The sequence below is a fragment of the Curcuma longa genome, unplaced genomic scaffold (genome assembly GCF_044706935.1).
Source record: "Curcuma longa cultivar G26 ecotype Majalengka, Jawa Barat unplaced genomic scaffold, ITB_CL_G26_1.1 contig_23281, whole genome shotgun sequence".
NCBI classification, from domain to species: domain Eukaryota; kingdom Viridiplantae; phylum Streptophyta; class Magnoliopsida; order Zingiberales; family Zingiberaceae; genus Curcuma; species Curcuma longa.
The window spans coordinates 23,871-48,647 of NW_027432119.1; the positions used below are offsets into that span (position 1 = coordinate 23,871).

The 24,777-nt window shown below is 37.3% G+C and overlaps 1 protein-coding gene and 1 pseudogene across 8 annotated transcripts; one reads left to right on the forward strand and one right to left on the reverse strand.

Annotated features, from left to right (window-relative positions):
• The first annotated feature begins 1,865 nt into the window (after positions 1-1,865).
• Positions 1,866-20,692, forward strand: LOC141818090 (uncharacterized). Of its 8 annotated transcripts, none has more exons than XM_074705668.1 (9): positions 1,866-1,933; positions 3,980-4,037; positions 4,206-5,236; positions 5,390-5,450; positions 5,543-5,658; positions 7,806-7,896; positions 8,322-8,369; positions 8,664-8,723; positions 20,564-20,692. In XM_074705668.1, exons 3-8 carry the CDS (start codon positions 4,224-4,226, stop codon positions 8,691-8,693), a joined length of 1,359 nt encoding a protein of 452 aa, XP_074561769.1. In that variant the 5' UTR covers positions 1,866-1,933; positions 3,980-4,037; positions 4,206-4,223; the 3' UTR covers positions 8,694-8,723; positions 20,564-20,692. The 8 variants fall into 8 exon arrangements, 7 of the variants coding, with proteins under 7 accessions (XP_074561769.1, XP_074561770.1, XP_074561771.1 ...); XM_074705669.1 differs by having other exon boundaries at positions 20,575-20,692; XM_074705670.1 differs by lacking the exon at positions 20,564-20,692 and adding an exon at positions 20,467-20,557.
• LOC141818092 (V-type proton ATPase catalytic subunit A-like) lies at positions 17,756-23,992 on the reverse strand (annotated as a pseudogene).
• Positions 23,993-24,777: the final 785 nt, after the last annotated feature.

Below are 24,777 nucleotides of genomic sequence, written 5' to 3' on the forward strand. Positions count from 1 at the left end.
ACCATTCCACCGTATAAGTGGAGAAGGTGCTTTAAGTCAAGAAGACAATATTTATCGACAAGAATGACTTTCATAGCACCAAAATCTCAATAAATAATGTTGAGCATCACACACACACACAAAAATAAAACAAAATTTGGAATAAAATTTCAACTCATTTTTTATGATTTATCAGTAATATAGTGTAGCAGTAATTACTGAATTTTTTGATTAGAAATACCCTTTAAATTCAAAACTCACATCAAGTAAAGCATATTCAAACTTATTACTGTCAGTTTCATTTCATACACTCAAAAGTTGGAACAAAATGGTAGAATCATGTTTCAAGCAATCGGTATCGAAAAGTTTCAGATTGAAACAACAATTTCTGAATAAATCTGCTTGATGTTTCACAGCAATCATTAAACTGCACACCATTCCTCCTTCCTTTTTCTAGTTTTATGAAAGAATTGAGTTACTCATATCTGTGTTGGTGTGATATGTTTCAATATCCGAACAAGGTGTTGTTTGTTTTGTTCTAACACAAGATTGAGAGTTTCATGGCTGCCAAAGATTATGGTGATTATTTGTTGCATACTGAAACTTTGGAATTCAATTGATTTGATTTCTTATCATAAAGTAGGAATTATTATAATCTAGTGAAGAGTAGTACTCCCACAATGTGCATCATGATCACCAATTATACGATACGTCGATCGATCGGTTGGATCAACGGTCACGATACTTCAAAGAGGTTGGGAACACCATAACTTAAAATCCCCCCACAAGTAGTTAAAACCTTTATGATGCATTTGATTGAGGGTTATCATTGATAACCTTGGTCATCGACCTAATGTTATATTGTTTAACCCTGTTTAGCTCCCCGGGACATAGTTGAGTTGATTACGACGGAGCAGAGTTGCTGAAGTGGGCAAAGGTCGAATCTCGGCGAAGCCGAGGCAATGTCCTCCTCTGTCATGACCAACTGTAGAGATTTACCTCTTCACAGATGATTGTGATGTCGACCATGTTGGTCCGCTAGGGTGGCGAAATCTACCTTTTGCTGAAGTTAACCCTGTTTAGTTCAAGTTATGAATGATTCCTAAGTAATTGAATATATCTGCCACGTTAGCAAAGAAAGCATATAACCCGACATGCGATTGCCTTAGCAAATATGATTTTGTACGATTCTGAGTTAACGATTTTTTTTTCTCAAAATTATCCTTTAATTTTTTTCAGCATCCACAACTTGCAGAGGGGATGCGCGATGGGGAAGAGGGGAGCAGCAGTTGCAGTGAGCGCTTTGCATCGGTTGTTCTCCAATGACTCGCTATGGGAAAGAGGGGAGCGGCGGGAGACGAGGGGAGTGACGATGAGACGAGTAGTGGCGACAAGGCAAGACCAGTGGTGGCAAGGCGAAATTAATCAAATATCAAATTGATTTAGTTGTAAAAATACCTAATTATCACAAAAGATGATTATGCTCCCAAGTGCCTCTCATAACTCATATCTAGGTTATGTAAAGGGAGATAAATCACGGAGTCAATTTATAGGCAACCACCAAGTGGCTAGAGGTTGGGAGAGGATTTTTCTTGAGGAAAAAAAGGATAATATAGTAAATATTAAACTAGATTATATACTAAAACCTCTAAATAAATAAATTTTTATTGTATTATCTAGATTGAATCAAATAATATTAAATTATATTTTATTTTTTTAATTGATTACTTGGTAATCATAATCAATATTATCCATGATAATCTAACCAAATACACCTTTACAGTTTTGGAAAAAGTCAAATCCAACGGTGGCAAACATGTCAAGAGTTGCAGGGTGTTGTAAAAGATGGATTTTTTTTGTGCACTACAACTATTTAAGGCTCGAAAGGCGAACCTTGGACACACTTTCGTTTGGTTCCGGAGAGGGATTAGGGTTCTTCACTGAGAGGACTTCGGTGAGCCCGATTTCGACCACTTTGGTTCCTGTAATTGTTACTTCATGCATACAGGCAGTGAAAATCTTGTGTGGAGATTCAAAAGTTGCCTCTTCCTTGGGTGTTTAGTGATGATTGTGCATGTTTGGTTGGTGTAGGGTTCTTCCCTGATGATTGATTCCAAGTTTCTTGATTCTAAGTTGATTGATATAGCTTATGCATGATAGTGTTTATCCTAGGGTTTTCTAATTACAGAGAAATATGTGTGTGTAATTAGAAATGCCAAAACTGATATAATATCTTTGTGCAACGGATTGTAGATATTAAGAATTTGGATTTAATTTGCATTTTCACATCAATAATCTCAAGTACTTTTCAGGGGATTAGGCACTATTTCTATATATTTCTAGGTTTTCCCCCTCTCTATTAAGGATCTATTTGTTTCGCGTAAAATATTATGTTTGTTCAAAACATTTTCAAGGAAATTTTTGTTGGAAAATGAATTATTTCCCCTTGTTTGGCATGCATGATATAAGGAAGATATTTTCCATTTTTTTTGATAATCTAAGTGTCTGGACTTCACCTGACTAATTCTAGAGGTACGCGATCTTTCATCCTGGTTCGCCTACCGGATAAATCTAAAGCATAGCTTATACTTTTCTTGGCCTTTTGGCTAAGATCAAGTGTAGTTTCCATTATTCTTCTTGCTTCTCTTCCTTGCCGAGGTCAACTCATATCTCGGCAAGCAGTGGTGGGATTGAGGGCAGTGTGATAGATTTAGTGAGACCACAAATCTAACACGACCAATAGCTCCTTTTGTCCGATGAGGCAACAGGCTACAACAGCTCAGTCTTGGTCTCATTGGGCCACGGTGGGTGATGGCGTGCAACGCCGGGTTGCTATTCTCGAGGAAGAGGAGCAGACAAATGGGGAGGGTTGTTGTTTGTAGAGGAGAGTTGTGGACAGAGGGGATTCAAGCAAAATTTATTTTGTTTCAATTGATTAAGATTTTATGTGAAGCCAAACATTGCAAAACCTAGAAGAGACATTCTTTGAGAAAACATTTTCTGTGAACCAAACAAACCCTAAATTACTTCTTTTATGAGAACCTCATCAAGGCCAAAAAATATTGCTCCATAAGGCTAAAACAATCTATTACAGAGAAACATAAGAATTAAAGAGGATGGCTGCTAGCTATCAGGTATCCTATAGGGAAGGAAGTGAAGAACAACATAAACCATGAAATGCTGATCGGGCAAAGTTTTTGCCACTGAAACCTGTGTTGTTTCTTTTCCATCCTGGTAAATAGCATCTAACAATATTAATAAATGCAACACATTTAGCAACAAATTGGTTTATTGAGATTGAGTGGTGAAAATCCCTTCATTATTAGCAAAAAGTTTGTAGTGGCCCGATGATTGTGCATTCACTGAACAAGTGATATGGAATTGATTGGCGATGCTTGCTTTTGTAGCCGACCCAATATAAGTCAGGATACACGGTTTGTTGTTGAACAGTATTTTGCCCCCAAAGTCGAACTCTATCTTAAAATTTAATCCTCTATTGGAAAGATAGTGGTTTGTGTTAGATTGTTTTTCTAGCATCTTCTTCCTTGAATCACCTTTCCTTTATCATAGAATATTTGATTTCTGTTCGATGTTCGTTTGGTGTCTCAACCTGAAAATCAGGGTTTAAGAATCAATTTTTTTTTCTTCCATCAAAATTGAAATCTCCATCAATTTCATTCACTCCAACTTGTTGAATGGCGAGTTTTTGCTTTAACATTCAGAAAATGTCGGAATAAACCATCTCTTCGTTCTGTCGAATATCAAGTTGTGTAAATATTTTTTATTTGGCAGTTGAAATAACTGATAGTCTCTAAATACACTTATGCAAAACACTATGGTTTTCTTATTTTTGTATTCATTGATCTTTCTTTCTTTAGTTGTTTTCAGTTTGCACTTAAATCTTAAAATTGCATGTAGATCAATACCATATACACGGTTTTGTTTAGTATGCAAGTACACATGGTGGAAAGTTTTGCTGATCAATTATTTCATGTTCTAGGAAGCTTTTTGCCGAAAACATTTCGACTCCGCTATACATCATCCTAGGACATATATCGGTAAGTCATAACTGGATTGTAGATTTTAAACAACACTTAACTCAACCATATGTGGCTGCTTAGTTTGAGGCGAAGTGGCATGCTAAGCGCAAGTTATGATATTATGTTTGATCACTATATATATTTTGTTTTAAGGAATTCAGAAATAGAAATTGTTGTTGATTACAGATTAGTTAAAGTTATCAAATGTCTCCAAAGCGCAAAGAATGCCATTATACAGACAAGGAAGCATTCGAACTACCTCCTAATAGAACAATAGTTTCATCTGGAAGCTATATCGATGTATTGACTTTGAATGGCTCGTGCTCGAGTTCAGCGCCTATGAGTGGTGGGTATGTCTACAAGAGGAGGAGGTTCCAAAGAAATTCACTTGCTCTTCTCCCAGAACCTAATGATATAAAAGATACAAAACAAGGTTTCGGTTCAAAGTCTTCCATTAGTTCCGAGGATAACCTGTTGGAAGTTCTGAAAGCTGATACTAAAACATCTCCGGTTGTTGTTCTTACCACAAGAAACGTTGAGTCTGTTCATGATTCTGGTTTGCACCACTCGAGTTCTATTGAAGAATTTGACATGCCTGATAAAGCATCCGATCTAGAATTACCTAAATCTCCAGAGGAGCATTGTCCTAGTTTAAACGATAGATGTTCATCCTCAAAATTCCATGTGGAAATCACATCTACTTTCTCCAAGATAGAAACAAATAATACCTATGAGTGTTCAACTTCTGATATTCTGGAACTACGAGAATTTGAATCGGCGAGGGAGCTTTGTATCTATGTGCTAAAAAAACACAGGCTTCTGGGAAATTCTCATACTAGAATCAGCCATTATGATATAGGAATCATGTTGAATGATAACAGTGAGCTTTCTCAGAAATGCAAAATATGTGGGCTATTTGAAAACCCACTGAAGATGCTTATTTGTGATGAGTGCAATGAAGCGCATCATCAGTCTTGTTGTGTTCCAAGATTGAAACAACTTCCAGTTGATGAATGGTATTGCCTTCCTTGTTTCAAGAAGAAGCCAAAACATCTGGTGAATAAGTCATCAAAGGCTGTAGGTGAAAGCTCGAATCAGACAAATAGAAAATATTCTATATCATTCATGTTGAAGGACCATAAACCATATACCACCGGCGTTCGAATTGGTAAATATTTTCAAGCTGATGTCGCAGACTGGTCTGGACCTGCTTCCAAGTATGTTATTCACCTATCTCCTTTGTATCGATAAGATCTCACCTAATGCTTTTTGTTTCTACATGTCACTTTTTATGTTCTTTCTCCTTGTTTGTTTTGGTTTTTCTTCACCAGTCCTTATTTGTCCCTGATGTAGTCTCTTTGATTATGTAGTGAAGATGATTATTTTGATGAACCTTATAAAATGGATACCGATGAATCCGTAAATTTGAATGTAAGGGTTAGATCTTTTTCTCGAAGCAACCATTTATTTGATGTGTTGCTTTGGATACTAAATGGGTTGAACGTGCCAAATGTAATGCTTAGGTATGGAATGGAAGAGAGCCTCAATGTCGTAGCAATATTGGTAATTGGGTGCAATGCAAGGAGGTTATATATTTAGATGGATGCAACAAGGGCACCATCTGTGGAAAGTGGCGCAGGTTCTTTCTTATCTTTGAAAACTAGTCTACTTCCTTACCGTTTCACTTAGTTATGATTGAAGTTTTATTGGTTCAAGTTTATTCTTTTACATTAGTACATACAAACTTGATTTTTTATTAATCTACTCATGGAATAATGAAATAATGATTTCTATGCTCGATAGCAAAAATAACCGTGAAATACCATTGCCTATGGAACACTTGTTCCAAATTGATAAGGAATAAGAATTCCTTGCTCTATTGTAACAATAACTCTTATCTATTTTATGCTTTCTATAACTCATTTGATTATTTCAATTAGACCAACTAGGTTGGCCGGTCTCATCAGTCTAGATGGTTCATTTGGGTTAGTTAGATCAAATAGTCCAGGTGAGTTAGGTAGACCAGGTGGCTAAGCAATGTGGGCGGGTTAATTGAGTTGGATGATCCAAACGGCCAAGATTAGTTAGTCGGGCCCAATTGTCAAGATGGTTTGTGCAGGCCAGGCCATCTAGCCCATCCGGATGAGTTGAATGGTCAAGTGATTCTGACAATTTGAGCAGTTAGGCAGTTTAGTCTATCCGAATAGGTAGGAGAGTTGGGCAATCTAAATGATTTGCTGCAAGTAGGTCAAGGGTAAGGCGAGGCGATCAATTCAAGTGAGCTAGATGATCTTGGATGGTCTAGTCAGCTTGCATGGTTCGCGTCAGCTAAACGATTTAGTCTAAGTGTCTCAGTGGTTCGGTCATGCCAACTGGGCTGATGGTACCAGATAGGTTGATTAGGCTTATTGAAGTAAATTATGTAAGTAAAATGTGCCAAAAAAATTATTTATGTGGTACTTTATTTTTATTGTGAAAATTTATTTTTTATTTATTATATTCTATGAACCAATAAATGAATACTTAAGAATTTCATATTTTTCCTTTTGGAAAGAGAGGATTAGTGATCGCTGCTTTCTCTACGCCTACAAAAAAAAATATGGGAAAATCTCAAATGGCACGAACCCTTAGTCACCCAAAATGAAAGAGCCAATTTTGTAGTTCTTAGTCTATGATGATGCATTGCTAGGTGCTCCATTTTTCCTCTAAGATGAATCAAAACCTGTGCTCGAGGATTCCGATTAACATAATTATATCTATATTACTAATTATTGCTAATGGTATACCATTTTATAGAGTTCAGTAGGAGAGCTACACACTAACGCTTTGTTTGGGAGGAGGTGAGGGAAGGGGAAGGAAGGGTAAATAAGGGGAGGGGAACTTTGAACCTTGTTGGTAAAGGAGTGAGGGAAGGGGAAAGGTAAGTTTTAATCTTCCTTACCCATGAAAAGGTTGATTTTCTTACACTCCAATTTAGGGTGTAAGGAAAGGGAAGGTAACTCTAAATCTTATTTGTTCCAAATTTATCCCTGTTTTAACATATTAATTCTCAAATAATTTATTTAACATAATTTTTCAAATTTCTCTAGTTGAGCACGATCTTTTTACTCCTTTCTTACATCAATAAATTTTTATAGAAATATAAGTAAAAATACTGATTTATCTTTTGTCGTACCAAAATATACAGATTATATATTTCGCATGCTTATTATATGTCTACTCATTATTTCTTTAAATTTTTTTATTTATTTAAGTTGTAAATATTTATTTTAGTTGGTCTCACAAGGTGGTTTTGTCAAGAAAAATCTTATATTGGTTTAATGAGCTATATATATATTTTTTACATGTAGATTTATTTTGAGAAGTAAGAGTATTTTTATAATTTTATATATTTAATCTTCATTCCTTTTCTTTTCCTCCCAAATAAGGTAACATATGTTACGTTAATGAACTTTCCCTTCCTCCCAAATAAGGAGAACATAAATACTTCCCTTCCCTTCCCTTTCCCTTCCTTCTCCTCCCTTCCCCTCTCGTTAATGAACTTTCTCTCACCCCATCCAAACAGAGTGTAAGGGCTTTCAGTATGACTAATATTGAATATCAAACTTTAGCTTCAATTAGAGAATAAAGAATGATTTGATTAAGCGTCATTAGTCAAGATAATTTTGTAAGAACAAAGTTGAGTTTGATCCTCCACGCTTCACATTCTTTTTCAAATGTTCTTGCGTGAACCCTAAAGTGTTTTTTCGAGGTTTTGATGTGGTTAGCTCTCATTTTACATTGCAGGGCTCCTCTTTTCACAGTTCAGAGTGAAGATTGGGACTGCTCTTGTGCTATTCAATGGGATCCAATTCATGCAGATTGTGTTGTGCCTCAGGTGAATAGTCTTTACATGAATCAACACAGCATTATGCTATCGGTTAGTCGCCGAATTCATTGTTAAATAACCTCATGAGATATTGATGAACTTGTTACTTGTATCATATCCAATGGATTCTGGTCTTTCTTGCTTCATTATCAATACATATGAAAACCAATACTACTTTCCACAAAGTCATTGATATGATATAAAGTTTGCTAAACTTCCGATAAGTTTGTTTATTCGATAAATATGACATCACAGTTTCTTGCCAGCATAATGATGGCAAGTCAATTCAACATTTCTTGCTTATCGTTGATTGTTATCGCAATCACTAACTTTCTTAATGTTTGGTGTTTTATAATTGCTTCCTCTATTAGTTGATCGATTTTGGTGTTTCAGTGTTACTGTTTTTAAAAGCTATTGTTCTTGTAAATCTGCAGGAACTTGAAACCGACGAGGTTCTCAACCAACTAAAATTTATAAAACGGGTATGTGAAAAACAATCCTTGTTGAATAATCATTATGTTCCACAATCTTCTTTGCTCGTGATGTCTTACTACCGAACAATCCAGACAATTTCTATTTCTATGCTAAAGATGAGTTTGACTTGTGATATTTAGTTAATGCTCAATGCGGTTTTGTTATTTTGTTTTTGAGATGTGTTAACTTGTTCGTGTAATCAGTCTAATTTGCACCGATGTGTTGGCTGAGTTGAGTGATTTATAGGAGTTGAAAGCCTTTATACTTTCATGTGTCTCACTATGCTCGACGATTCCATGCAGTTGAAGGCTCAACTAAGTTCTAAATCCTAAAGGATTCCAATTGAAGTGCCAACTTGGAAGGTAACAAAATGCTTTCTTTCAACACAACTAAATTGCAATAGTTTCGAGTTCTTCTATGCCCCAATTTCTTATACTACATACTCAAACACTGTTACACCTGCACACTTTTGTATATTTATGTATCTCGCAAAAGTTCAAATATAGGCTAACTACAACATTGTTCAATGACCGTTCTGGAACAAGTTGACGACTTTTTTCAATGAGTTTGTTCTACTTTTTCGGTCTAACTTTTTACAAATATTATCGTGATGTATACAAGTAGGGAATTTATGTTTCGAACATAGAAATCTTTCCCCCTTGGATGGATCGTGTTACGATCGACTGAAAATGAGTAACATGAAGGAAGAATAACTAGAAAAAGGAAGGGGAATAAGATAAAATATTTAGAGATGCAAGAAGAGTATAATAATTTAGAGGAGGAATATAAAGAAGAAATTTACTTTTTTTCTCTTAATATTTTTTCATACTATAACTTTGGCTTATATAGCCATGACAAAGAAAGTCTAAAGAACAATTTGGATCTTCCTACATTAAACACACTATTATATTTTTCTAATCAAATGAATGTACTTGACAATTTAATTCATCATGATAACTTAATTAGTTGTTACATAGTTCAATAAAACTTGACTTGATAAAGACCAAAGCAATTTGATTTAGAGTTCTAATAATGCAATTTGGTTTAGGCTTCCATACAATTTGGTTTAGATTTTCAACAATGTCCCTCATAAACCAAACTTGTTTTTCGTTTCTAAGCTTGCTGCAATTTTTGTGAAAGTAGGTCCTCTAAATGGTTTAGTGAAGATATCAGCCTTTTGTTCATTGGCTCTATAATATTCAACATGAGCAATATCTTCATTCACAAGCTCCTTTACGAAATGATACCAAATTCGAATACGCTTTGTTTTTTTCATGAACTTCAAAATTGAAATTGTTGAGTTGTTGTCACTAAACAAAGGTGTTGGACCGTCTTGAACATACTTGAGATTATCTAGAATTCCACGCAACCAAAGTAAATAACATCCTGTAAAAGAAGTAGCAATGTATTCAACTTCTGTGGTAGAGAGTGTAATAGTAGATTGCTTCTTTGAACACCATGTTATAGCTCCGCTTCTAAGATAAACAAACTTCACTTGTGGTGCTTTTGCTATCATCGATACTTTCTGCTAAGTCACTGTTAGTATAACCAACAAGATTGACTAGTATATTTGCTTGATAGAAGATGTTATAATCAAGAGTTCCTTTTACATATCTAAGGATTCTTTTTGTTGTCTCTCAGTGGTTAGAGAATGATTTTCTATAAATCTACTCACCAAACTTACAACATATGTAATATTTGGCCTTGTAGCAGTCAAATACATTAAGTTTCCAATCAAACTTTAAAACATAGTTGGATTAATCAGTTTTCCTTCACCATGCTTGCTCAACTTTAATCCTATAACACAAGGAGTTGAAATAGGATTTGCATTCTCCATTCGGATTTTTTTAAATTGCATAACTCTCTTGAGTGATAAAAATTTCATGCTTAAATCTTATAACTTCAATTCCAAGAAATGATGTAATTCTCCCAAATCAGCCATCTCAAATTCCTTCTTCATTCAGAGTTTAAAATCATCTAGCATCTTCAAATTGTTACCAATAAAAATAAGATCAACAATATAAAGACTTGCAAATATGAAGCCTCCATATGGGTTGAATTTGGAGTAGAGAGTGTGTTCTAATGGACATTTTAGAAAACCACTCTTCTCAAAGTAATAATTGATGCAACTATAGTAAACCCTTGACGATTGCTTTAGTCCATACAGAGTCTTTTCAACTTGTAGACCTTATTTTCTTCTCCCTTTTAAACAAAACTAGGATATTGTTCAAGATATGCCTCTTCTTGAAGCACACCATTTAAGAATACTGATTTTACATCCATTTAAAAAAAATTTCAATTGTCTTGAGCTGCAAGAGAGATCATTAATCGAATAGTATCAAGATTTGACACAGGAGCAAATACCTTTGTAAAATCTTATCCTTTTTTGCTTGTATCATTTTGCTACAAGCCTTGTTTTATGCTTGTTGATGGAGTTATCTACATTCATTTTTGTCTTGTATACCCATTTAACACCAATGGATTTTTTTATGTGGAGGAAGATTAGTGAGCTCCCAAGTTTTATTTTTTTTCAATGATAACTATCTCCTCTTTCATGGTTGTTTTTCATACTTCTTTATTTGCATCATTAAAGGAAATTAGTTTTTCTCCTACAAAGAAAGCAAAGAATACAGAATCATCATATTTAATAAGATCGGTTGAATCTAGGAGTTCCTACAAACTTCGCATTTTCTTTGGAGGAAGACTTGTCGAAGGACTTGGTGAATTTCTTGGTGAATGAGAAGAATTGTCTTCTTCTTATTCTTGTTCACTAATGAAGGAATGTAGATTTCATTTGCTTTGCCTTTTGGATCTTTAAAATTTGCATCTTCAACAAAACGAACATCACAGCTTATCACTCACTACCTTTTTGGTCTTTGAATTATATAGCTTGTAGGCTCACTATATCAAGGAAGATGCACTTTTTAAATTTGTCATCAAACTTATTTTTGTTTGCTTGTGGAATAAGTGAATAAGCAATGCTCTAAAACACCTTTAAATGTGAAACTTTCTTACATACCATGCCTCATGTGGTGAGCATTCTTCAAGTTTTTTGTTGGAGATCGATTAATACAATAACCTATACAAGAAACAACTTCTGTCCAAAATTCATTTGGTATTTTTTTTTGAGCATGCATCTCATACTTTCAACAAAAGTTTTATTTTTTTCTTTCACTTATACCATTTTGTTGTGGTGTAAAATGAGCTGTCAATTAATGTCTTATACCATGTTCTCTAAAATATTTCTCAGCTTCATTTGAAATATATTTGTCACCATGATCAATTCTCAAAGTTTTGATACAAAACCTAGTATAATTCTCAACTTCAATTTTAAAATCCTTAAAAGCTTGAAATGTTTGTGATTTTTCTTTAAGAAATTTAATCTGTACCTTTCTTGTGAAGTCATCAATGAAAGTAATAAAGAACTTGCTCCCACCAGGTGTTTCTATTGGCATATTTCCATAGAGGTTAGAACAAACTCTAATGGCCTTTTTGCTCTCCAAAATGCTTGTTGTGGGAATAGATCTCTACGTCGCTTTCCAAGTTGGCATGCTTCACAAACTTCTTCAATTTGGTCGATCTTTGGAAGTGCTTTAATCATCTCTTTCATTGATAATATCTTTAAACTTCCATACTTTAAGTGTCCAAGCCTATCATGCCACAGCTTTGAAACCTTTTCATCAATGGTAGCAAAACAAGATAAATTTGTGGTTTCAAGTTTGAGAGGAAATAAGTTGTTAGAGGTCACAATAATCTTTGCAATAACTTGATTGTCAGTAGATATAACGCATGCATTATGATGCATATGCAGTTCATACTCTTTCTTCATAAGATGACCAATACTACGCAAGTTGTTTGTTAAACTAGAAATAAAATAAACTTTAGACATTTTTTCAATATTTTCAAACTTAATTTTAAAATAAATCTCACAAATTACTTCAATTTTGTGAGTATCAACATCACCAATCATCACTTCACCATGATCAATTTTAGATAAATTGAAAAATAATTTTTTTTACCTATCATGTGTTTACTAACCCCACTATCTAGGTACCACATTTCATAAACTCATTGGAAGCAAACAACAAAATTTCTTCATTCTTTGATGAATAATGTCAATTTCAGTTTTCTTATCATCTTCTTGCTTAAACCAACAATCTATAACTTTATGTCGAGGCTTATGGTAGTACTTACACTTGATATAACCATTTCTCTTATCATTTATTTGTTTGTGCTAACAATCTGTACCTTTGTCCTGGTTTATAATAATAGCTACATTCAATATAATCTTTGGTCTCTTTGATAACCACCATCTCTTCTTCCTCTTTGAAACTTGAAGCTTTGATTTTCATTGTTGTCATTTTGATGGTATTGTTGATTATTTCTTTCTCTTCCATGAAAGTTTGAATCATCACGCCCTTTGAAATTTTTACCTCTATCGTGATAGGATGAACCACGACCTCTAATAGAAACTTAGGATTTAGGAGCTTGATTAGATTGTTGTGATGGGGTAATAAATTAATCTTTACTTCATGATGAGCTTTTAGAATTCCTTGTAGATCCTCCAGAGTCATGCTCGTCAAATCTTGTCTATTCAATAACAGTAACAAGATTAAAATATTTTTCAGGAATAGAATAAAGTACCTTTTGTACAATTCTAAGATTATCTAAAGTTCACCCAAAGCCATTTAATTCACTATGGAACCAACTTTGGTGAAATATTCAACAACCCTATCATTTCTTCCATTTTCAAATTTTCAATTTTGATCTCAAAATTTGAAGTTGAACATTCTTCACTTGTTTATCATCTTTATAAGCATTTTATAGAATTTCCCAAGCTTGCTTTAATATTTTTTCTTTTCAAATTTTCTCGTCCACCACTGTCTATTGCAAGATTGATTTGATTGAGAGCATAAGTACTCTTCTTTTGATTATCCATCAATTTTTTTTTCAGCATCACTTAAGTCTTCTTCATCTTCTAGCTCAGTGAATCCTTTATTGACTATATTTCATAAGTCGAATGAATGCTTTCATTCAAACTTTAAATCTGCTGCTCTAATAATTATAATCTTCTCTATTGAAAGTACGTGGAAATGGAGTAACAACATTTCTATGTCATTTTTCTTGAATCTCACTTTGCTCTGATACCAATTAAAGGGGAATAAGATATAATATTTGGGGATGAAAGAGGAGTATAAGAATTTAGCGGAGGAATATAGTTAAGGAAAAAATTTAACTTTTTCTCTTGATATTTTTTCATGCTACAACTTCAGTTTATATAGCCATGGCAAAAGAAGTCCATGGAAGAATTTGGATCTCCCTAGATTAAACACAACATTATATTTTTCTAATCAAATGTATGTACTTAATAATTTAATTCATTATGATAACTTAATTAGCCACTACATTATTCAATCAAACTTGATGTTGATAAAGACCAAAGTAATATCGTTTTGAGTTCCAATAATGCAATTTAATTTAAGCTTCCAAACATACAATTTGATTTAGATTTCCAACATAAAAAAAAGGTGTTTGAGTAAGGAGTTATAGCATTCTAAATATAGGTCAAAATTCTACATGCCACTTTTCTTTTTAAAATTTTATGGTAGGTTTGGAGGCTATTTGACTCGGGTTGTAATAGGAGCATTTAGTTTGACATCGCCGTTGAGGTTATTTGACTCGGGTTGTAATAGGAGCATTTAGTTCGGCAACGCCGTTGATACGGAGATTTAAACATCTTGTCTCTTGTTTGATATCGTTGTTGATATGACCACTGAGGTAATAGTGCAACAGCAGGGCACCTTCTCAATTTCTTAGGCATCTAAGGATCGAGTTCCAACTTTAAAGAATTAACGGATGAATTTCTCTTAATGAACGGTTGACCTAAAAATGCTAGACTGATAGATCGCGTGCTACGAGCGATACGAGAAGATTGCAGAAAGACTAACTTCACTCGAATCCGTAAAGGGATGAAAAGTATAAAGGACTAGAGTTGTCAAACGAATCAATCCATGGTAAAGTGGGTCAATCAATTAGAAATCTGACATATGATGGTGTGGAACCGGCCGTCCCATCAATTTGGTGGGTTGAAAAATATCCAATCAAACCCAAAGCGAGTTACGAGTTAGATGAGCTAACCTATGGACTTGTCAAAAAAAATTAAAAAATATAGAAAATTTAAAATTGAATAACAATTTAAACGGATCAAGTTGAAAATTTTAATTTTGAATTACGATTTAAACGGATCAAGTCTGCTAGTCCATTAAATTTTCTATTTTAATTTTAAATTTTGAAAAAAAAAATAAGGGGGCGTTTGGTTTGGTCATTTTCTATTTTTATTTTCTGATTTTCTAGAAATTGTTGTTTGCTTTGTATTTTTCAATCTCATTCTTTGGAAAATGAGAAGTCATTTTCTAAGAAAATAGAAAATGACAAAATATCATTTTCTATAGAGAATGGAAACTGTGGTTGAAAAATAGAAAACGCGACTACAGTAATGACGCACGCCTCCAAATTTCTCCCCGATGTCACAACCTCATCGCACAACTCCTTTTATCTCCTGACTTAAGGGTTGCAATTTCGACCCCTAACAACTTAGGCATCTCCACCTCAGCCTCCGCGAACCCGGCGCCTCCGGTGGGAACCACGACGCCGGCGCTAAAAATCAGATCTTTCTTCTGTTTCCCATAAAGCGGAGAGGAAAGGAGCGGCCTTTGGGGGTCGAAGGCAGCTCTCAGCCTCGGAAGCGATGGAGTTCTCTCCTCTGAGTTAAAGTCAAGGATCAGGGAGGCGAAACGAGCGGCGGTGAAGGGGAGTCAGCGGAGGAGGGATTGGCGGAAGGTGCGAGCTTGCGGTGCAGGAGGCAGCGAAAGGAGGTCCTGCGTTGAGATAACCCTCTCCATGATTCCAAGCAATCGACACTGAGGGATATCCGAGTAGCAGAGAGATCGCTTGAATAGATTTGGAAATTCAATAACCAGAACCCAACCTCGAAATCGTTACGAGACAGTAACAAACCTTTTTTTACTAGTGTCGTTCTTGAAGGGATAAGAACAGGGAAAGAAACATCCAAGTAAGAAGATCGAAATGCAAGAATTGATCCATCGACGCAAACAATGTGTTGGTGAGATAAAAGTCTTCGTGGTCGCGTCTCAAAAACAGACTGTTTGATCCGATTTGCTTGATATTTTGTCCCTTGAATATTTTTTTTCCTTTCTGAACTTTTCATCAAATTATATTGATCCTCTTTTGATTTTTTTATTATACTATAATTATTTATTTGATATTTTTTATTTTTTTATAATTTAGATATTCAATTCTTTGAATCAATTAATTTTAATTTATTTTCCACCCCACGGTCCCACATGGTCTGGTTAAATTTGACCCCTTCTTATATGTTATTTTCTTTTCCATGAAGAAGATGGTTTTGTTATTAAAAAAACTATTTTATTTATAATTTTTCATATTAATAAACTAAACGTATTTTTTAATTTTTTTTCTAAAAAATAGAAAATAATATATCACACCAAACGCATTTTCTATTTTCTAAAAACTTGATCAGAAAATAGAAAACAGAAATAGAAAATGAAAAACTAAAAATAAAAAAAATTCTAAACCAAACGCCCCTTAAATTTTCTCAATCCACGGACTAACTCAAATTCTCCGCGGACCGATCCACACAGGTCGCAAATCTAGACAGATCGATCTACCTGAATCCATCTTAAAATGGATTAATAAAATTTCAACTTAACTCGTTGAAATTATTTAACGAGGTGGGTTAGTTCAACAAACCCAATCCAAATTGATGGCTCTAAAAAGACGACCCTATATACGAAATTCCTATCAGTGTGAGATCTCAAAAAAGAATCGAACTACATTAGATTAATTGTATCTTATCCTGCATTGTAAAAGTTTATTTCTACAACTTGAACTCGTGACATCAAAGTCACGTGATCACAATTTACTTCACGAAGAGCATAAGGGCATGTTTGGTAAGGGGTAATCAGGTTTGTAATGTAATCAGAATTACATTACAAGATGATTTACTTTGTTTGGTAACATTTTAGAGATGTAATGTAATGTAATTGCATTACAAAAAAAGAGCTAAGATCTGTAATCTCGATTACAAAGAAAATAGTACGGAATCTGATTACATTACAGATTCTATTTTTATTGTACCAAATATACCCTTCCGCTCCTCACCGCCTGAATCCGTACGATAGCCTTCTCTTCCCCACATCTATTTGCACGCCGCGGTGCACGTCGCCGGGACGCGGCCGGAAAGTGCGTTGTTGGATAGGTCGAGGTCTAGGAGCTTGGAGAGCCGGCCGAGGGAGCGCGGGATTTCGCCGATGAGGCCGCACCCAGCAAGCCAAAGCACCTCCAGCTAGGCGAGATCGGATAGGGAGGAGGGTATGCGACCGGGAGCAAAGGGATTGTAAGAGAGGTTAAGCTGGCGAAGGGTGGTGAGGTTGCCGAGGAAATCCGGGACACCGCCGATGAGGAGATTGGCAACGAGCGATAAAGACTCGATCCATCAAAACCGCCCAAACGACGGGGGAATTTCACCGGAGAAGTTGTTGCCGCTGACGTCGAGGTAAGTGAGCGCCGGCAGGTTGGCGAGCGCGTCGGGGAGGTGGCCGACGAGGAGATTCTGGGAGAGGTCGAGGTGGGAGAGCGCAGCACAGGCGGCGAGGGTGGCGTCGGGGAGAGAGGAGTTGATGTAGTTGAAGGAGAGGGAGAGGAACGCGAGGTCAGGGAGGAGGCAGAGGGCCGACGGGAAGGGCTCGACGAGGCTGAGGTTGGTGAGGTCTATCCCGCCGCAACCGACGCCGGTCCAGTTACAAGGGGTCTCATCGCCGGCACCGGCCTCCCAGTTAGAGAGGGCGTTGGAGGGGTCTTCGAGCCCTCTTTTGGCCTCCAAAAGCACGCTGCCTTGGTGGTTCAAGCCAAAGGAGAACCAGCAGAACTGCAATAAAACAGCAGCAGGGGCAACTGCCATGGCCCGGAATCAGACTTGTTCGCTTCACAAATTCTCAACGAAGGAAGTCAAAGCAGAGGTAGCTTCCTGCACTTGCTCCTCCCATTTCAACACCGATCAGAGATCGAAAGGACTGCACTTGCTCCTCCCATTTCAACACTGATCAGAGATCGAAAGGAAGAGGAAACAGAGGAAGGAGGTGTTGCACTGCTAGCGCTATCACAGATGATCCCTCTCCACGAGCCCGGTTAGGAAGGAAAGGTATTATTAGTATTTTATAATAATAAAAATTATATTCTTTATTGAAAATAATGGACACCAAACACTGTAATGTAATCATCCTTATAATTAAAGATTACATGCATTCTTTCAACCAACCATAATAATGGATTTACATTACATTACAAGCGTGATTACATTACGTCCTACCAAACGTAGCCTAAGAGGAGAGAATAAAAAAATATATGTACATAAATTATGTTTTAAATTTATTCGATAAATGAATTTCTACTTTCAATTTGCTTAAATAATCTGCTCTCTTTCTCTTTTCTTCACGAGTTGGCGAGGTGTTTGCCCTCGAGTTCAGATGATTTATCACAACAGATCGCAAAATTAGGGTATCATCGTCCCTTGCAAATGGCACATACTCAGGACAAAAACACTAAAAATGAGCAAGAGCAACAGGGTGTCTCCATAATGATCCAAGTCAAAAAATACTCATGGTATCAAACAATTTGGCCTGCATTATTTCCTCTGATCACAAGAGGAGGTCGGTCGATCGTCGTGCTTCGTCTTCGAGATTGCGGAATCCAATGGTGAGGTCCTCATACAACTTCTTGAATTTTGCAGCAAGGGCTTTCTCACCTTCTGCAGGATCTTCAAACTTTTGGAACCTGCAGGAAACAAAAATAGATTCAAGGCTTCGTCGACTGGACAAGGAAACATAAAGGTTAAAAACAAGAAAGTGATCTTGAATCTACTACTTACACTAGTCGATAGAAAAGGTCACCCAGCCGATGCTTGATGACAGTGTAAGTGATCTTTTGGCCATCGGAACCGGCTCCTCTCTCCACAGCCTGATACATTGACATGATAATAAAGCACAACGTAAATCTAAATCCATAAGGTTTAACACATGTAGTTCTAAGTAACTCTTGCACTGGCAGTTGAGAAGATTCAGTTCGAATGAAGAGGAAGCTTGTTTGTGGCACACTACTAACAAAATCGCTATGCATCATAAATTACTAAAATGATGCAATGGGGTAGGAGCCTATCTGTTTTGCCAACGTTTTGAAATGAATAATGTTTTGCATCACCCAAACTGATTTGTAGAATGGACAGAACTTGTCGTATCTGGTGAAGTTGTCGATGGATCGATCAACTTAAGGTGAAAAAGAGAATCATGAAAGAGCTGCAAATACAACTATGGCAAATACAACTTACGGAGTAAATGCATTCTGTGCGAGATAATCCTCACGCAGAAGTTTTGCAGTCTCCAATGTAATCTTGTCTGTTTCAGCTAATGCATCCTTACCGACGAGCTGCAATATCAGTCGGAGCCACAAGAGGGGGGAAACATTACCTTTAGGTACATGGAACATTGAATAAGTGTGTAATATGTTCAATTTTCATAATCGTGTGAGAAAAGAAGTTTCACATTTGCAGGTTGATATATGCAGAAATTGTTGGAAATATGAATGGAAACAATGAAATGGAAGGATGGAGAAGACCCTCATATGGAGGAGTTTAGTCCCACATTGGTAGTTGATGGGCAACTTGGTTAATTTATATTGTATCACAAGCATTGATGTTGTGAACAAATGCAAGGGGAGAGGTTCTCTCTCACACGTGGGTGCACAGGGGGGTGCAAATCCAGGGCCCAGATTGCACTGCCCGCAAGGCAACTTGGGTGCGAACGCAACTTGCGCGCGTCGAATGTCGGACCGGTCAGGGTATAATTTACCCAAACAGATCAACCAACATTTTGCCATCCCGTTCAATTTTTGTAACGTATAAATTAATGGACGAGTTAATTACTTGACGTTGAAACGGTCGAGTATTATTACTGACGTTTCAAATCAAACCATTAATCGTACCATTAATCTCCAATTAATTGGAGATATGCTGCGAGGTTATAAAAGAGGAAGCGATGGGAGACTACAAGCAGAGCATTCTCGATCCCTCGCTTCTCTTTCCTCTGCTTCCCCTTGTGATAGTCTACGGGTGTAATCAATTCGTCGGGAACGATCTGTGCTTGATCGTTTCTCCGATTCTGTCGTTGTATCCTGGGAAACAGACGTCCGTCTTTACCTCTAAGCACCACCGGAGGGGACGAATCTGTTTTAAGGAAACTGCGTTGAACGCAGGCCTCGGCATCATCCGTCTCGACACTCGGCGGCCACTCGTCTCGGCTCGGCACTCGACCACCTAGCTCGGCAACTCGGCTCGGCAATCGCCCACTCGGCCCAGCAACTTGCCTCGACACTCGGCCACTCAGCTCGGCTCGGCAGTCGTCCACTCGGCCCAGCAACTCGGCTCGGCGTCTCGGCCACTTGGTGTCTCGGCCACTTAGCTCGGCAGTCGGCCACTCGGTTTGGCAACTCGTCTCGCCCACTTGGTGTCTCGGCCACCCGGCTCGGCAATTCGGCCACTCGACCACTCGGCGACTCGGCCACTCGGCTCTCTCCGGCAAAAGATCATCCATAGAAATTACCTGCACAATTTCATTAATACAAGTACCTTCGTAGAAGGGAGCTAAATGCGCAGCAAGATAGGCAGGATAACCACTGTCTGCTGGCATTTCAGCCTGAGAAAGAAGTCGATTGAGTGGAACATATATTCGAGCAGCAAAGGGATAACAACGAAGTTCAGTTCCAGGATGATTCTTGTTTAATATTTCTAGGAAATGTAAGATTGTAGATTGTTGAAAGTTTCCACTTAGATAGTAGTTTAATTCTGAAGAAGTTTCCTTCAAGGCAGTAGAAAATAGTCAAAGGCAGTTACTAAATGCTTTAACAATTTGTTACGAGGAAATAAAAAAAAACTATTTTAGTTCCTATGAATGTTAGGATTATTAAAGATTTCCTTGTTAGTCATCTAATGGAATGTTAGGAAATATTTTGCAGGTCTAACTTATGGGATGCACATAAGAATAACATGAAGTTAACTACTTCAATTATGAACAAGCATAAAAAAGACTTCTTTAACTGAGTTTGAATTTAGTAAACCTGCAGGTACCCTACTAATAATCGAGTTCAAGTATATATATACCGGTATAAATGGAAGCCTCACGAGCAGCCACCAGCATGTTCGAAGTGTTTGCCACAAGTGTCGTCCTCTTCATCACAGACTCCTCGCGACCATCAGGTAATGTCATAGTCAGTTGTGGGAAATCCATAAGCACCTGGATATTGTTGTATGTGAAGAATGGTAATATATGAATTATGAGTATAATGCAAGGAAACGGGTGACAAACCTCAGCCATTTCATTCCCTCTCTCTCCACAGCCAACATAAACCACTGTCAGAATTAGAGTACTGCAGAAATTGACAAGTGTAAGATGAAAACTATATATAAGGTAAGTAGAGAAACTATGCTTTCAGTAATTGCCTTTGAGAGTGCCTGGCTGATGACTGTTTTTCCACAACCAAAGGCTCCAGGTATAGCACAGGTACCTCCAAGAACAGAAGGAAAGAGAGCATCAAGTACACGCTGAAAGAAACACACAATTTAGCATATGCTAGAGACAAGAAAAGGCAGAAGAATCCTGTTGTGAATTTTCAAAAATTAATATCACAATATCTAGGAGCCTAACCTAATTCCAAATGGCAAAAAAGGTTCCTCATGGATTTATACTTTACCTGACCAGTTAACAGAGGTGTATCAGCAGCAAGCTTTGCTGCAACTGGCCTTGGAGTACGCACAGGCCAAGTCTGCAAAATTTTCTAGTGATTCTGCTTGCCAGACAATGGAGATCAAACTAAAAATAGAAGTTATTAAACCTGAACCATAGTATATTTTTTATTGACACCTTGAAACTCCAGCTCCAGGACTATATCCTGCACATAACATGGTCAGAGCAGAAGAAAAGAATTCATGAGCAGAAGTAAAAGGAATACCGTTGATAAATCTGAACAAATTTATCTAAGCAAACTCTTGTTCACTAACATTCAGGTTGTATTGACCAGCTGGGGCAATATAATTTATTTTTCCCATTGAACCAGGAGGAAGAGCTACATGATGCTTCATTAGTGTATTCTCATAGACAGCCTGCATGTTGAAAAACAGTGAAAAAAGATTTTTAAAGAATCAAATGAGTGAGAATCTTAGTCCCTTGTGTGTTATATTATTCAAAATCTGCCCAAATTCAAATCTCCTCCAGTCAGATGATCTCCAACAGCTGAAAGAAGATGAATAACAGATCAAGCTAAAAACAATAAACAAAAGTAAACGAAAATTTTGATGGGTTACTGGTAGTTCAAGGTACCTACCTAACTTCCCGGGCTCAAATTCCCCCAGTGTATCTTTGTCCAGATTTTATAGCAATAAGGGTAATCAGTAACATAAAGTATGACATTAGAAAAAGCAACGTGTGTCCCCAGGGCAATGGTGCAATAGACATCACCAGATTTTATAGAAATCAAAGGATGCTGGGTTTTCAGCGGTCTCTGTAATCAGTAACATAAAGTATGACATTAGAAAAAGCAACGTGAGCAGTATGATGATAGGGCTCTATAAATTTAACAAGGTTGCCGACAACATGTATCTTTTGGATGTACATTTGCATCCAGCACTGAAAATGAGAATAGGAACAGAAAATTTTTCCCACAAATTTGAAAAATGAAAAAAAAAACTAGTGTTATTGCTGAATTGCTTATAAACTTCATATCTACTAGAGAAATACAGTGACACATAAAATTAATACTATATTGAGCTGCAAATTGCAGTTAAGACGCATGTTTAGATGCATAGATAAGGAATGAAATTGAACAAGCAACAATGAAGAAGTATTATTAATCAACAGAACCTGAATTCCATCAAAAATGTTCCCCAAGATTCCAGGTCTTACTCTACTGAGAGAGGCTGCAAGATACAAAAATACACAAGTAAGCTTAAACAATATTTGTATGCACTCATAATTGGTAAAAACTACTCAGGCCGTTGATGACCTTCCGCAACACAGGGTCATTGACCATCAAACCTGCAGTTTCTTCGTAAACTGCAATTCAAAATCAATGAGTTAATTCTCTTCAATGCAAAGAAACAGAAGATGATTGAAAAGAAGCAATAACAAGAATGGGACTTCTGAATCATTACCTTGGATAGTGGCAGAATCACCCTCCAAGCGAATAATCTCACCAATAAGGTTATATCATGACCAACACGCACAAGCTCATACATGGCAGCACCTCCCATCCCATCAGCCACAACGACTGGCCCAGAAACCTGAATACCATACATGAACAAGTGAGGAGACAAAATAATCTCACAAGTCATCATAATTTCACTTGTTTCAGAAGAAACCAAAACAATCTGTATCTATACATGTTAGACACTTAGACTGCAAATAATATAGATCATACATCCAAAAACTCACATATAGATCATACATCCAAAAACTCACATGATGGTAAATAAACTGAGTTTTCCAAATGGATAGGGTTAGTAGGGAAATAGACCAGTCTGTTATGCGAGTAAATGATTGATTAAAATACTAACGATACTGTCTCGGAGATTATGCGATGAAGTAATTATCATCCCGGCACCCTTCACTCAGTAGAAGACAAGGATAGATTTGAGGTACAACGGTAAGAACACTCAGTAACTGGTCCATTTCCAAATTGACTCGAGAAAAGTAGGACCTTTCTGTCTCATCCTAAGTTCGCTATGCAATCGTCACACTCGAATTAGGACCCCTGCCACCCTGCGTAACCCCTATTCGATCCAGATCACATCCCATGTTCTACGTCTACAACAATCAGCTCAGCAATCCTAAAATAAACAATAACTCAATTCCAATCCAATAAAACCTACCCAGAAAAAATATTTAAAAAAAAAAGGATAGAGAAACCCCAAACGTCGCGGAATCTGAGATCAAAAGAGCGAACATACGAATCCAAAACTCATGTTGAAACAATAACACAACATAAAGAGTGAGAGAAACAGGTTACCTTCCGGACGTATCCATACTCGCTCTCCTTCTCGGAGTCCTCGAACGTGGTCAGGCGATCGCCGTAAGCCATCTCGGCGGATCGAGCTTGCGAATCCGAGGAGGCGGAGACCAGCAGCTACGATCTAGAGACCAACCCAGGAAAGAGGGAGAGCGAGGAAGAGCAGTTCGGATCCTCTACGCCGCTCAAGCCTCTGCACCCCGTACCACTCAGAAACGACACACGGATCGTGAGTCTTCGCCAAAAACCTTCGGCGCCAAAAAACCGAGCCTCCTCCGCCTCTCTCCTCTCCTCCGCGATTCCTCGAACCGTAACCCTCCGCGATTCCTCTCTTCTCCCCTCCCCTCGCTCGTGATTCCTCTCCTGCTCTCTTCTCCCCGCGCCCCTGCTCGACTCGCGCCCCCTGGTCTCTTCTCCCCTCGCCACCGCAACCTCCATCCCGATCTCTCTGCCGATTCCTCTCCTCCTCTCTTCCTCCAAACCCTAGGGATTCGCTGCCATTCCCAAGCTCTCGTTCCCACCTAATTCCCTCATCTCTCCCTGCGCGCCGAAGGTTTTTGGCACAGGTTTTTGGCGCCGAAGGTTTTTGGCGAAGACTGGAGGATCCGCGTGCAGGAGTTTGCCGTTTCTGAGTGGCACAGGGGCGCAGAGGCTTTAGCGGCGCAGAGGATCCGAACTGGAGGAAGAGATGCGACGAGATCTGGAGGTGGCGATGCGAGTGAGAACTGAGAAAGAGACGACGAAGAAGAATAAGAAGAGAGACGCGTGGCCCGCTATTTATCCCAGCGTATTTTAGTGACTGATTGGGAGAGAGTGCGCAGTGAAACGGGCCGGCCCAAAGTCATTGTTGGGGCCGAACGGGCCGACTATCTGGCCCATTTATCTTTCAGAAGCAGAAAAATAACCAACTTTAACTATGAACTAAATTTGGGGTATAATATATGGAGCAACTTTAACTATTGCGCTTGGTTTGTGAAAATATTTTTTAAAAAATAAAAAAAAGAAAAAAATATTTATCATTGAATTTTCAACATTTACACAAAATGTGCTTAATTTTTTATTAAAAAAATATAGACTAAGAAACGTTGACACAAAAAGATATAAAATCACAAAATGTAAAAGATTTGATAAAACTTTTAAAAAACATATAAAATCACAGATTGGAAATATTATTATTATTATTTTTTGTTAATCAAGAGTCATGAAAATGGCAGAGAAAGGGCAAAACTAATACGAGGAGCCTTAATGCAAAATAATCTCATGTAT